This window comes from Leopardus geoffroyi, chromosome C2 (assembly GCF_018350155.1).
Source record: "Leopardus geoffroyi isolate Oge1 chromosome C2, O.geoffroyi_Oge1_pat1.0, whole genome shotgun sequence".
NCBI classification, from domain to species: Eukaryota; Metazoa; Chordata; class Mammalia; order Carnivora; family Felidae; genus Leopardus; species Leopardus geoffroyi.
The window spans coordinates 12,042,408-12,056,675 of NC_059333.1; the positions used below are offsets into that span (position 1 = coordinate 12,042,408).

Genomic DNA, 14,268 nt, shown 5'->3' on the forward strand with positions numbered 1-14,268 from the left:
ATTACTTTTGTTTTTGAGAAAGGGAGAGAGAGAGAGAGAGAGAGAGAGAGCGAGCACGCATGAGAGGAGGGGAGGGGCAGAGAGAAGGAAGAGAGAGAGAATGCTAAGGAGGCTCCCTGGCCAGCAATGGAACCAGACACCAGGCTCTATCCCTTAAAACATGAGATCATGACCTGAACCGAAATCAAGAGTTGGATGCTTAACTGACCAGGCTCCCCTCTGAATTACTTTTGAGCAGTTACAAAAATATTCTCTTCAAAGTCCTTGAACTAGGACTCATAGTTGTTGTTTTCCCCCTTTTGGATGGACCTAGCAGATCTGAGAAGCCTGCTCTTGGGGTGAGGGGAGTGGGATAGGAGGTCCCGCACAATTCATTCACCTTGGGGGCCTCTCAGGGTTGCAGCACCTTCACCGGAGTCTTCAATTCCTGCGTATTTTCTAATTTTTAAAAAAGGTTTATTTTTGAGAGGGGCGGGCGGGGAGGGAGAAGAGAGAGGGAGACACAGAATCTGAAGCAGGCTCCAGGCTCTGAGCTGTCAGCACAGAGCCCGATGTGGAGCTCGAACCCACGAACCGGGAGATCATGACCTGAGCTGAAGTCGGATGCCCAACCGACTGAGCCACCCAGGCGCCCCAATTCTTGTGTATTTTCTACTATTTCTCCTAGCACCACAGGATCTTGGAGATTACCTAGTCCAGTCCCATTATTTCCTAAATGAAGAAACTGAGGCTCAGAGAGGCTCAGCAAAGTACCTGGGGTCACACAGTGAAATAGCAGAGTCAGACCTCTGAGTCCTAGTTCTTGTACTGTTTGCTACATGATGTTCTAGAACTTCTCTTCCCCTGCCCCCCCCCCCCTCCTTCCACAGGAACTGTGGTCACACATAGGACAGTTGGAATCCGTGCACACAGCTCTTCTTAAATTGCTAAGTAGGACTTCCAGGGATTTTATTTCATGCCTTATTTCCTCTGAAGACCTTGAAACGATTTTGCATTTGTTCTCTCGCTTTTTTTTTTTAATCTTAAAATTTGGCACTGAGATTCTATCCCTCTCCCTCAGGCAGATATTTCCTAGTAGTCACCTGCCTGACACTAGAGTTATTTCTATGTGCGAATGTGTCCTCCTCATTCAAATTGAGGAGAGCTGAATTCTGAGTGTAGGTGACAGAATGTGACATCGGGGAGGAGCCCAAGACTGGGCTCCACTTTCCCCACTTCCAACTCGGAACCTGTGCTTCTGTTTCTTTGTGGGTCCCCTTTCTTTCCTTCTGGTGGCCTTCCCTTCCTGCTTTTTCCCTCCTGGCCCCTTCCTTAAGCCTGCTGGACCCACCACTGCTGACTGTACCTGCTAGGAACCCTGCTGAGTGTCTTCCTTTTCACTCTCCACTCCCACCCTGGCTAATTTCATTAACTTGCAGGGTCCTGGACCACCCACGAAAGATGCAGGGGACCCTGCTCCTTACTCTGGGAGACAGGATGCAGAACCATTATAAATGCGGGGAAGGAAATGGACAGGACACTTTCCCTTGAAAGTGCATCCCTTGGGACATGTAAACAATACACTGCAGGATAGGAGGGTCCCATGTGGCCATCCTGGGAATCTGCATAGATGACGTCACCAGGAATTACCCAGCAGACTGCAGTCTCCAGCACCTTCCCTCCGACATCGCTGGCAGGCCCCGGAGGGGCTGGTGACCGTACACGGAGGGAGAACCTCATCGGTCCTTGTTAATTAACTATCCTTGGGAATCATCTCGTTATATAACCATCCCTGATGTCCGCATCTGACTCGGAACTGTCACTTTTGTCAGAAAGAGCGTCTTCAGGCCACGGGCACTCTGCAGAGGGGCTGGTGAAGGGTGGCTGTGTCCCTTCCCCACTGGCTGCCAGAAAGCTTATTTCTGTTTCATCTGAATCCTCTAGGTTGGCTGTCTCTTCCAGAAAAGATGGTGACGTTGGGGGTACTTCTGAGTCGTCATCGGGGATCCTCACAAACACAGAGTTTAAATTTACATTGAAGGTAATTTTGTCCCCAGACTCCTCGGTGGCGCTGTCATCATCCTCGGAGACGGGGTCCCGTGGCAGCCTCCCTCTCTCCTTGTAGGCCCCACTCTTGCAGCATTCCGACTGCCCGGGGCTGGGCCATGCTGCCATCAGGGGCTCGGTGTCAGCCTCAGGTTCGGATTGATCCGGTTCCTCAGCGTCCGGCTGGTTGCAGTCTTCCAAGGTGGCCGAGGAGGCGGAGGCCGGACCCAGAAGCCTGCCCGTTAGCCCGTGCATAGTATAACCACCTCCGCTTATTGGAGGGGCCACCTCATCATTGCTGTCGCTCTCATCGTCGTAATTATAATCCCACACTTTCTTCTTCCTGTTAACGTGAATCACCTCCACGAAAGCCACTGTTTCCAAGGGTGGCCTCTCGAGAAAGACCCAGGATGACAAGTTATTAAAATTCTTAAAAACAAAAGAGAGAGAATCAATTCTGAGTGTTTGCTCTTTATTTTTTGACATAATAAAACTCAGTGAGATGAACTGTTCAGGGACGAGGATGAGGACGGTGAGGCCAACAACAACAGCTAACGGTTACACCGTGTTTCCTACCTGCCGGGCACTGGTCTCTGTGCCTCACTCGTGTCATCATTCCTTTTACCCTCACGGCCCTGCCATGAAGCAGGCTTACTATTCTTATCCCCACTTCACAGATGACAAAAATGAGGCAGAGAGGTTAAGAAACATGCCCAGGGGGCACGCACACTGAGCGGCGGAGGCTGCCTGCGGCAGAGGCTATGTTCTGGCCTCCACTCCTTCCCGCGGGGCTCCCCTCACCGCTTCCTGCTGCTCAGGGGACTCCGGCCACTTAGGTTCTGGATTGCCATCTAAATCGGTCCCTTGAGATTCTCCTAGGGCGTGTCAGGGAACTGTGGGTGAGGAGAGACTCTGGAGAGCCCATTGTATCCGGGTCACAGCCCCCTGGACTGGAGGATCTTCGGGATGAAGAGGGGATCCTAAAAGAGTTGGGAGGGTTAGAGGAATGGCAAGACTGGAGCTCACTCTATTCCAGCTCTCGGAAGAAAGCACCACCAGGACAAAGCCGAGCAGGGAGCTGTGGAGAACACAGGAGAACAAGGCTGAGTCTTGCCCCGTCGGTGGGTCTGTCTCTAGGTTAACTACGGTGGGGCGAACGAGGAGGTGGTCAGGAGACTCCTTTCAGAGACCTGGAATCGTCATCAGCACCACCTTCCTATTTTCCTAAGGCCTGCTTGGGCTGCCCACTTGGGCAAACCTGCTCTTCCCCTACTCTACCCAAGCCAGGCGTAGGGACAATTTTTCTGTTGGGTTGTTCGCCTTTTTTCCCACAGGATGCCTAGGGGCGCTTCAGATCACCTGGATGCTAATTGTTTGCCGATTATTTATGTCACATGTGTTTTCCCCTAGCCCGTGGTTCACCATTTTACTCTCTTTGTGAGGACATTCGATGACAAGAAATTCTTAGTTTTAACGTCAGAAAATGTATTGATGTCGAGCCTCTATGGTGTCTGCTTTTTGCGTCTGAGAGAATCTTCCTTACCCCAAGGTCACGTAGAATCTCCTACAGTGCCTTTCATGGGACAGCCTTTAATATACCTGGAACCGGTATTTGTGTGTGGTGTGAGGTAAAGTTCCAGTTGCATTTTCTCCCATATACATACGCTTATTGACCCAGCCAATCCTGTCCCCATGGCAATATCATTAAACATGTTTCCATACGTGTGGGTCTGTTTCTGGGCTCCCTATTTGACCAAATCCTTGTGAATGTCTCTCAAGAAGCCATTTTCTCCACAAACGACCTGTAACATCCTCTGATAGATTTATTCTTTAATGTTTTAAAAATATTTTTTTATTACTATTGCAATGGTATTTAAAATCAACTATATGATTCCACTTAACTGTACGATTTCAAGTTCAAAACCAGATAAAAGGAACCTATGCTGTTAGTAACCAGGATAGTGGTTACCCTCGGTGGGGGTTAGTTACTCGAAGGTGGCAGGAGAGAGACTTCTGGAGAGGCTGATTATATTCTCTTTCTTGATTTAGGCATGAATTACATGGGTGCATTGAGTTTGCGAAAATTCACAGGGCTTTACACTACGAGTTGTGTACCTACTTAATTTCTTGGAGGTTGAAAAGCAGCTTCATGTTTGTTTTCTGATTATTGCTAGTGTATCAAAACGCAAGCATTTTTTATATTGATTATTTTGTGACCAACGTCACTAAACTTATTAATCCTAATCATTCATCTCTAGATTCATGTGAATTTTTTACTTTGCCAGTTATATCATCTATAAATTGTCACAGCCCCTACCCTTAGTCCTCAGACTTTAAGATCTAGGAGGGCAGACGTTTTTGTTTGTTTTGTTCTTTTCTATATCCCCAGCACCTAGAACATGTAAACACATGGTAGGTACTCGGTAAATATTTGTTAAAAGCAAAAAGCAAAAAGAAAAAGAAAACTTTAACATCTGTGCTTGATGAAACACATATACACACAAATACACGAGGCCTAGAGTGTTCTGCTTTGCCATTCCTAGAGTTTTTACTTAAACACAGAGCAACAATTTTTCATGAAGAAGTATGAGAAAGACACAATAACAACACGTCCTCTCAGTACTTGGGGTCAACACACTAACAGGCGTATTTATAATTGGTGTATAATTTGGACGCGCCTTAGGGATGGGAGGAACCCCAGGGAGACCTGGCGGGGGGATTAGTCCATTTTAGGTAAGTCAGGCAGAGAATTTATCTAGAAGGGAGTAGGTGTGGTAATAAGGACCTTTATATCTCAAGGCTACAGTGAGACATATCGGGGTAGGATTTGTCTAAGACCTCAAGGCCAAAGGAATAAATACTTGGCAGACAGGAAGAGGTGAATTAAGGCAGCGATAAGGCCGCAACTGACGGCTAACATAAAAGACTGAAAGATACGTTTACACTGAAGGATCAAAACTGTCCGTACTTGAAAGGCAGGGATCACAGTGTGGATGAAACCCAATACAGAGTCCTCTACGTCTAAGGCGTCTAAGGCGGGGCCAAATGCGGGCTGGGTTCAAATACTCATTGTAATTAAAATCTCCCCAAGCACACTCGCCACCCCCTAAACAGCCCCCAAACCCAACCCGAAGGAGTAAAAAGACAAAGAAAAAGAATAGTACAATTTTATCAACTGGGGAGGAATATTTAAATGGGCAGTTGTTTATAAAAATGAGAAGAAAAAGATGAAATGAGTTTAGAGAAAAATAAGATATCTCTGAATGGAAACTGATAAAATGAATATAGGAAGACAGCAATGGGATGGAGAAAATGACAAATGAGGGGCAAATTAATTCTTTTATCTTTTCATAAGATAAATCCAGGGGTGCCTGGGTGGCTCACTCGGTTGAGCGTCTGACTTCGGCTCAGGTCATGATATCACTGGGTTTGTGAGTTCGAGCCCTGCGTCGGGCTCTGTGCTAACAGCTCAGAGCCTGGAGCCTCCTTCAGATTCTGTGTCTCCTCCTCTCTCTGCTCCCGCCCCCCTCCCCCCCCCCCCCATGCTCATGCTCTATCTCTTTCTGTCTCTCAATAATAAATAAACGTTAAAAAAAATTTAAAAAAAAAGATAAACCACCTTGTGTATATGTTCCACTGAAGTAATCTAAATTGAAAGATAATCTTTATAAAATGTTAATGAAACATACTGCATTATTCATAAAGGCGAAAGAATAAAAAGGAAGGAAAAGAAAGGAAAAAGAAGTCAATTCGGATGGCCTACAGCTGGCAAATGATTAAGGGAAAAATAGGACATTAATAACAATGGGATACTATGTGACCATTAAAAGTAACACGTGGGCCAAGTATAAACAGAAAGCATCAAATCTAAATATATATTTATAGGGATGGGAAAGTCACCCAGAGTGATAATGCATCTTAGTGTTTTTAGAAAACGTTTTTTTTCCTTCTGTGAAAATAGTTAAGAATATAATAAAAATTCTTAAGTTATAAAATAAAGATAGAAATTAAAAAAAAAAGACTACATACCAAAACTTTGGGGAAATCATTTCTTAAGCATATATAACCAACCCGTTTCAGTATTAATATGGTGCTTATGAAGACAGCTGCTATTAAAAACATAATAATTATTCCTCCTATTTTGGCGGATTCTGATGACTCTGTTGATGAAAAATGAAATGACTTTATTTCAAAATAAATTCAATAAATTATCACAGATGAGTGGAATAAGATATCAAAGAACAACAAACATGGGAAAAACTATTGTTACAGACAAAAGAGTGAAAGTAATCCAAGCATACATATTCTTAAATGATGAAAATGGCAGATTTATTTTTAAAAGTGAAATTTCTTCCAGTTTATAATGATGTTTTATGACTGCCCCATGCAATACAGTAGCCATCAGCCATATGTGACTACTTAAATTTAAATCATCAAAATCGAAAAAAAACCTGTTTCTCATTCATACTGGCCATATCTCAAAGGCTCAATAGCCACCTGTTAATACGGTTAAAAAGAAAACTCAAGGCCCAAAAAGGAGTCATTGATGCCTGGCCCACATCACCAAACCGTAATCTTCACTGGTCATTCTGGAATTTCCAACTCAGCACCATGAGGTAATCCACCTAATATAATAAGATCCTTTTGTCCCTCAAAGGGAGGTGACCTCACCTGAAAATAATCCTATTTTTGGTCTGACTTCCTCGTTTGGCCTTTAAAAGCATTTCTCTTTCTGCAGCCCTTTGGAGCTCCTTTATACTTGCTAGATGGGATGCTGCTCAACGCACAAATCGTTCAATAAAGCTAATTAGATCTTCAAAAGGGACTCGAAAGTTTGTGATTGAACAGTAGACATGACGGGCAGAAAGAAGTGGAAGAGGGGAGTTTGTCTGAGAAAAACAACTGGGTTATTCTGAGGCTGGACTTTGGCCACACCAGGGCTCTACAGAGACCACTTTGTCCTACTGAGCGCCCCTCAAGTTTCTTGTCAAAATACCTTTTGGAGAATTGCAACCTTCTGACTGCAAGTAGCTTTTTAAGTTTTGTTTTTCTGTCTCTCTATTGCAATGTAAGTTCCACGTGGTCAGGAAGTGTTATTTTTATTTGTTTTGTTCACTGCTGTTTCCCCAGCATCTACAAGAGAATCCAGCAGACAGCGGGGCCCCAATAAATATTTGTCAAATGGACGGGCACAGCTTTCCCTCAGGGCCTTAGCAAAAGAACCAATCGGTTAATTTGGGACTTGACCAAAGGGGAGACATTTCTCTCAATCTCTGGACTAAACTCCCCCATACGAGTGATGCCCCAAGCTAGTGGTATTCACCACTGAGTCTGAGGAAGTTAACACTGGTCCCAGGTTGTCTTTCAAGCCCCAGCAACCCCCCCCCCCCCCCCCCCCCCGCCATCCTAACCTGTCTGGTTCCCAAGTTGGGCCAGTTGAAGGTAGTTCAGATGGCAAATCTGGACAGTGAGGAGTCCACATTATGTGAACCTGCTTGGTCCCTGAGTTTCAGACAATAAGAATTGAGACATCAAATATTTGGATAGCGAGGGGTACCTGTCCTTTCACTGTCTGGGGCAATGATACAAGAAGGGAGGCTGACTTCATGTGCAAATGATGTGTTCACACCACGTAAAGATGAAATGACACGACGCCATGCTATTGCAGGACTATTTTTAGCAGGGGAAACAGAAAAGGCAGGGCAAAAACCGAGTAATCACAGCGCACGTCAGCCTCCAGGGAACGTGTGCCTTTGGTCAGTCTTACATTCATCTTCCAAGTGGGGGCTGAGTGTTAGCCAACCATCGTCTGTCATGTCACGTTACTAATCTGAGTTTTTATTGCTGCTGTTGTGATTTACGATAAAAAATATTTACTTATTTGGTCTTTGTCCCCGGTTCCTGCAGGGCATAGAGCTCTGAGACCCCTGACAACTTTGACCTGCATGTGAGGTGGTGGTGGAGACAGTCTTGTGGGACTGAGCCCCGAACACCAGGTAGACAGTGCCAGACTTGAGTTAAATTGCAGGACCCTGAGCTGGTGTGGGAGAATTGCTTGGTATAGGGGAAAAGCCCCTCACCAGAGGAAGTACAGAAGTATTCCATGAGGAGATGAGAAAATAGTTCTCTATTCAGCTGGCTTTGTTTGTAAGATCGTTGTCTAATAATAATAATAATAGCAATACAAATATAGTAACAACAATAAGAAAAATAAAATAATAATAATAAAAATCTGGTCTTTGCCCCTGGTTCTTGGCGCAGACCATTAAAAACCCTTGGAATTTCCTGAGTGACAGGAGTGTCTTTGGGGGACCATACCTGAGTTTATGCTAATGAATCAAGGGAGGGTGCTGGATAGCTCCAGGAAGGGGGCTGGTCACCAGAAAAACCAACCTGGTGTTTAGAGAGTGGAACGGCTGGCCCCTGACTGTTGGGGAGGGGGGAGGGCTGGGGATGGGAGTTCAATCACTAGCGGATGACGATTTCATCAACCGTGCCTACGTAATAAGACCCAGTATAAACTCTTGGACGGCAAGGCTGGGGGAGATTCTGGGACAGGGAACACACGTACGTATTGGGAGGGTGGTGCACCCTGACTCCATGGGGACAGAAGCGCCTGCACTCAGGACCCTTCCAGACTCTGTGCCTCTGCATCTGGCCGTTCATTGTATTCTTATGATAAAACAGTAATCCTGGGGCACCTGGGTGGCTCAGCCAGTTAAGCGTCAGACTGGCTCAGGCCATGATCTCATGGCTCGTGGTTTCAAGCCCCACCTTGGGCTGTCTGCTGTTAGTGTGGAGCCTGCTGGGGATTCTCCCTCTCTCTCTGCCCCTCCCTTGCTCACGCTCTGTCTTTCTCTCTCTCTCAAAAATAAATAAACATTAAAAAAAAAAAAAAAGTAATCCTAAGTATAGTGCTTCCTGAGTCCCATGAGTCCTGGTGAGTTATTAATCTGAAGGGGGAGTGTGGGACCCTCTGAATTTGTAGTTAGAGCGCACAGAAGTTTGGATGGCCAGACTTGCAGCTGGTACCCGAAGAGGGGGCAGTCTTGAGTCTGAGACCCTAAACCTGTGGGGCCTGCTAACTCCAGAGAGTGTCAGAAAGGAATCGAATCACTGGACACCCGGCTGGCGTTGGAGAATTGGTATTAGGGGATACGTATGTAGATTTGTTTGGGGTTCCCATTTTCCTAAGAGCTACAGGCATAAGGAATTTATAGGCAAGTTCAGGTTTGCCCATATTTGACTGACCCTACACTAATGATGCAAGCTAATGCCTTTTTCCTTTAAAGATATTTGAAAGGAGCTACTTTTTCCTTTAAAATCGCTCCAGGCGTCGTTGGACCCTGCGGAACACGGGAGCGTCAAATCACACTGAGCATCTCCAAGCACTAGGCGCCAGGCCTGTGTCCACTGAATCCCCAAGGAAGCCATACCATTGCGGTCGCTTTCTTCTGTCCCACCTGATCTTGTCTGTACTCTGGTAAGTCAGACCATTAAAGAAACTCTCGTCGGGGTTGGGAAATTCAGAAAGGCTTCTTTGGTGGAGATTTTCACTTTTGGCAAAACAATTAGGGGCCTCGTTACTTCCCAAGCACATAATCAGCAACGAACGTCCCTAAGCCTGACTGTTCTCACTGCAGATTTCTCCACTCAGAGGAAGGTTCGGGGACTAGGCTGTTTCCTGTTCTGATGCCTTCGCAACAGGACTTTTTAGTCGTCATGAGGGACTATGTCATACGCACTGGTGAGCTTCCCTTCCATCTACAAGCTATAACGAACTTTCCTGCAAGCTGGCCACGTCCGTGGGCCACACCCAGCCTCCACAATTTGACCCTCTGATACCTGTGCGTGCACTTGGTCCCGGTAACCCTGCCTCCTCCAGCAGCTAGCTTGAATAATGGCCAACCCAAGGGCACCCAGAACTGAATTCGATCCCGACTCCCTGAGCTAAACTAGAAGCGTTGCCACTTCAGAGGATCTGACTTTATAAAGACAGACACCTGATTGTCCCTCTGCTATGGGAACTTAAAAGTTCAAACTTAAACTTCACCGCACAGTAGAGACTGACCAACAGAAAGCATCTCTGTGATGGGCTTTTCGTGGAAGGAATACCTTCAGGGCTCCACGACTTTCAGATTCTTTTCATTAACCAGGTTTTCCCTCGGAGTGAAAGCAGAACATGAGTTTTCAAACACTTATACCTGTTTCCTGTCCAGGTTGAAGGAAGGTACATTTGACTGGAGATCTATTTAATGCTCCCATATCTTTAGACTTAAAATAGACAGATACACAGTAGTTTGTGTTTGGAATCAGCTTGTCGATGACATAAGTGACATTTCCAATGATGTTTCCATTTAGCTTGGGGTGATGCTGTAAAAAAGAAGCAAAAAAATCAGGAAGGCTTTGAGTGAGAATTTCATCTGGAGGCAGGCCCTTCAAGCCTCCTTGGGGATTTGTCTTCAGATCTTAAATGGGGATAGAAAGATCTCAGGCTTGAAAAGAAAAAGTATTTTTAAGTCATTTGGGGCCAGCAATTTAGCACAAAACTAGATGCGCATTTTTAAACCATGAAATCTAGTCTAGCGACTGCACTTTATAACGAGTAGAAAAAGTTTCCACGAGGAATAAAAGTTTCCATGATGTTTGGGCACCTGGGTGGCTCAGCTGGTTAAAGGGTTGAGAGATCCACACTGAGCATGGAGTCTCCTGGAGATTCATTCTCTCTCTCTCTCTCTCTCTCTCTCTCTCTCTCCCTCTGCCCCTCTCTCCCACTTGTGCTCTCTCTCTCAGGCAAATAAAATGAAAAAAAGAAAAAAAAAGAAAAAAATGTTTCCATGATGTCACTTTTACAAGATTATTTTGTCATGCATTAAGATAATCTTGCAAAACTAAGAACATAAAAAAATGAGATTATCTTTTTTCATTAATGATATGTGTCTACTCTTCAGGAAGTGCCTTCATACATATTAACGAATGTGATTATGAAAACAGTCCACAGAGTTGCAATGATCTCCATCCTCCAGATGAGGAAACTACCACTCAGAGTGGTTAAGTAACTTTCCAAGGCCACACAGCATGGCTGTGGCAGAACTGTGGCTGATGTCTAATTCCTCATCTTCTCCCTTTAGACACCTTGCCCCTTCTGTTCCTAGGTAGTTCTGTTCCATTTTGGAATTAGAGAGATGATATGAAGTTTCTTTCAAGAAAAACAACTTCGGGGCACCTGGGTGGCTCAGTCGGTTGAGCGTCCGACTTCGGCTCAGGTCACGATCTCGCAGTTTGTGAGTTCGAGCCCCGCGTCGGGCTCCGTGCTGACAGCTCAGGGCCTGGAGCCCTGCTTCGGATTCTGTGTCTCCCTCCCCTCAGCTCTTCCCCTGCTCACACTCTGTCTCTCTCTCAAAATAAATAAAGATTAAAAAAAAATTAAAAAAAAAAAAAAGAAAAACAACTTCTGCGTGAAGTTTTATGGTTTTCAAAATACTAACAGTTCTACAAATCAGGATTTTCCAGCAGTTCATATACGGCCTTCTGTAATAATGTTTTTCTGCAAATTTCTATTTGGAAGGAGGAAGAATTGAAAGAAAGAAAGAAAGCAAGCAAGCTCTAACAAACTAAACTCTCATGCAGTGCCAATAAGCAGTGAAGAAGAGAAAGGGGGCAGATGTAGAAACAGTGTCACGGAGGGAGGGCTCTTGCCTCCAGGAGAAATAGCCAAAAGTAGCTGAGAATCAGACTATCTGGGTTTCACACCTGGTGTTGCCATTGTGTGATCTTGATGAAGTCTGCCATACTTCCTGTTTCACCAGGCAAACAGAAGCTGGCCTGAGTATTTTGCCCCCCGCCCCCGCACTCGCCTTGGATGCACAGTCCCTGCTCTGCACCAAGGTCAATCCCTTCTTGTGCTTATGAGATTCCATCCCTCCTCACTTCCTCAAGCACATGGTCCAGCAATCCCTTTGGAACATCCCATCTGCATATGAACATGCTGTAACTTCTTCCATTTTATTTTATTTTATTTTGAGACGGAGAGAGAGAGAGAAAGAGAGAGAGAGAGAGAGAGAGAGAGAGAGGATCTTAAGCAGACTCCACACCCAGCATGCAGCCCAATACGGGGTTCGAACTCACGACTGTGAGATCACGATCTGAGCTGAAATCAAGAGTTGAATCACCCAGGCACCCCATAAGTTCTTCCATTTTAAAATGTCCCTCTTATGGGGCACCTGGGTGACTCAGTTGATGAAGTGTCTGACTCTTGATTTTTTTGGTTCGGGCCATGATCTCATGGTTCATGTTCCAACCCCGACTCAGGCTTTGTGTCCTGATAGTGCAGAGCCTGCTTGGGATTCTCCCTGTCCCCTGCTCTCTGCCCCTCCCTCATTCCCTCTCTCTCTCTCTCTCTCAAAATAAATAAACTTAAAAATAAAATAAATAAAATAAAATAAATAAAATAAAATAAAATAAAATAAAATAAAATAAAATCCCTCTCTCTTGACCCCAGCTTCCCATAGCTACCACAGAGTATCTCTCCTCTTTACAGAAAAACTCCTTAGAAGAATTAGTTCTCCTCACTGTCTCTAATTTCTCTCTTCCTTCTCTTTCTGGAATCCATTCTTACCAGGTCCTCACCCCATCACTCCACTGAAATCACTCTTATCAAGGTCACCAGGACTTCCATGTTGCTAAATCCAACACCCAATCCATAGTCCTCATCTAACGTGTCCCATTTATAGCATTTGATTCAGTAGATCACTTTCTCCTTCTGGAACTTTCTTCTCTCAGCTACCAGGACATCATTTTCACCTAGTTGTTCTCCTACCATGCTGGTTGCTCCTTCCCAGTCTCTCTCTCTCTTTTTTAAGGTTTTTTTTTTTTTTAATTTTTTTTTTCAACGTTTATTTATTTTTGGGACAGAGAGAGACAGAGAGAGATGAACGGGGGAGGGGCAGAGAGAGAGGGAGACACAGAATCGGAAACAGGCTCCAGGCTCCGAGCCATCAGCCCAGAGCCCGATGCGGGGCCCGAACGCACAGACCGCGAGATCGTGACCTGGCTGAAGTCGGACGCTTAACCGACTGCGCCACCCAGGCGCCCCTTTAAGGTTTTATTTTTAAGTAACCTCCACACCCAGCGTGGGGCTTGAACTCACAACAACCCCTAGATCAAGAGTTGCACACTGTACTGACTGAGCCAGCCAGGCACCCCTCTAGTCTCTTTTGCTGGTTCCTCATTTGCCAGATCTCTCTATTTTGGGCTTCTGGGGCTCTGACTTTGGACGTCCTCTTTCCTCTCTGCATATCCACTTCCAGGTGATCTCACCTTGTCTCAAGGTATCAATATGCACCAAGAAGCCAACGACTCCCCAGGACGTCTCTCCAGCGAGGAGCTCTCCCCTGAACTCCAGACTCAGAGCATCCAACTCCTGCTCACTATATCCTCCTCGATGCCTTATTGGCACCTCAAACTTAATATATCCAGATCCAAGCTACTGATACCCAATTATCCACCTCCTCCATCTGTAATCCTCCCCATTTAAATGTTTTTAAATTTATTTTTGAGACCGAGAGAGAGAGAGAGAGAGAGACAGAGTGTGAATGGGGGAGGAGCAGGGGGAGAGGGAGTCGAAGTTGGACGCTCAACTGAGACACCCAGGTGCCCCTGTAATCTTCCCCATTTTAATCAGTGGAAACTCCATCCATCCAGACGCTCTTGTCTCTTTCTTCACCCCATGGCACATCCAACCCATCCAAAAATACTGTCAGCTCCACTTGCCAGATATATGCAGAATTTAACCACTTCTCATTACTGCCAAGTGGTCCAAGCCACCACCATCTGTCACCTGGATTACACCAGTAGTCTCTTCTTTTTTTCTTGGTCTAATTTAATCTAAAGATTACTTTTCTTGGGGCGCCTGGGTGGCTTAGTCGGTTGAGCTTCCGATTTCGGCTCAGGTCATGATCTCACAGTCCGTGAGTTTGAGCCCCGCGTCGGGCTCTGTGCTGACAATTCAGAACCCGGAGCCTGCTTCCGATTCTGGGTCTCCCTCTCTCTCTGACCCTCCCCCGTTCATGCTCTGTCTCTCTCGGTCTCAAAAATCAATAAACGTTAAAAAAATAAATAAATAAAGATTACTTTTCTTTAATGAAGAAGATGCTTATTAACCGTCATTTTCCTCTCATGGTGTTGTCAATATCCTAATACCCATAGCTTTCTTATTTTAAAAATAATAATCTCAAACAGAGT

General features: G+C 45.3%; 1 protein-coding gene across 5 annotated transcripts in view; it reads right to left on the minus strand.

The window, feature by feature from the left end:
- Positions 1-918: 918 nt before the first annotated feature.
- IFNAR2 (interferon alpha and beta receptor subunit 2) overlaps positions 919-14,268 on the minus strand; it is a 30,989-nt gene continuing 17,639 nt past the window's right edge. For 4 of the 5 annotated variants that reach the window (XM_045501511.1, XM_045501510.1, XM_045501509.1 and 1 more), the window contains 3 exons: positions 10,230-10,398; positions 6,055-6,185; positions 919-2,454 (listed from right to left, as the gene is read on the minus strand). In XM_045501511.1, coding sequence (XP_045357467.1) covers positions 1,750-2,454; positions 6,055-6,185; positions 10,230-10,398 — 1,005 coding nt within the window. In that variant the 3' untranslated portion in view covers positions 919-1,749. The remainder of the gene's footprint in view (positions 2,455-6,054; positions 6,186-10,229; positions 10,399-14,268) is intronic. The other variant, XM_045501514.1, reaches the window with a different exon arrangement.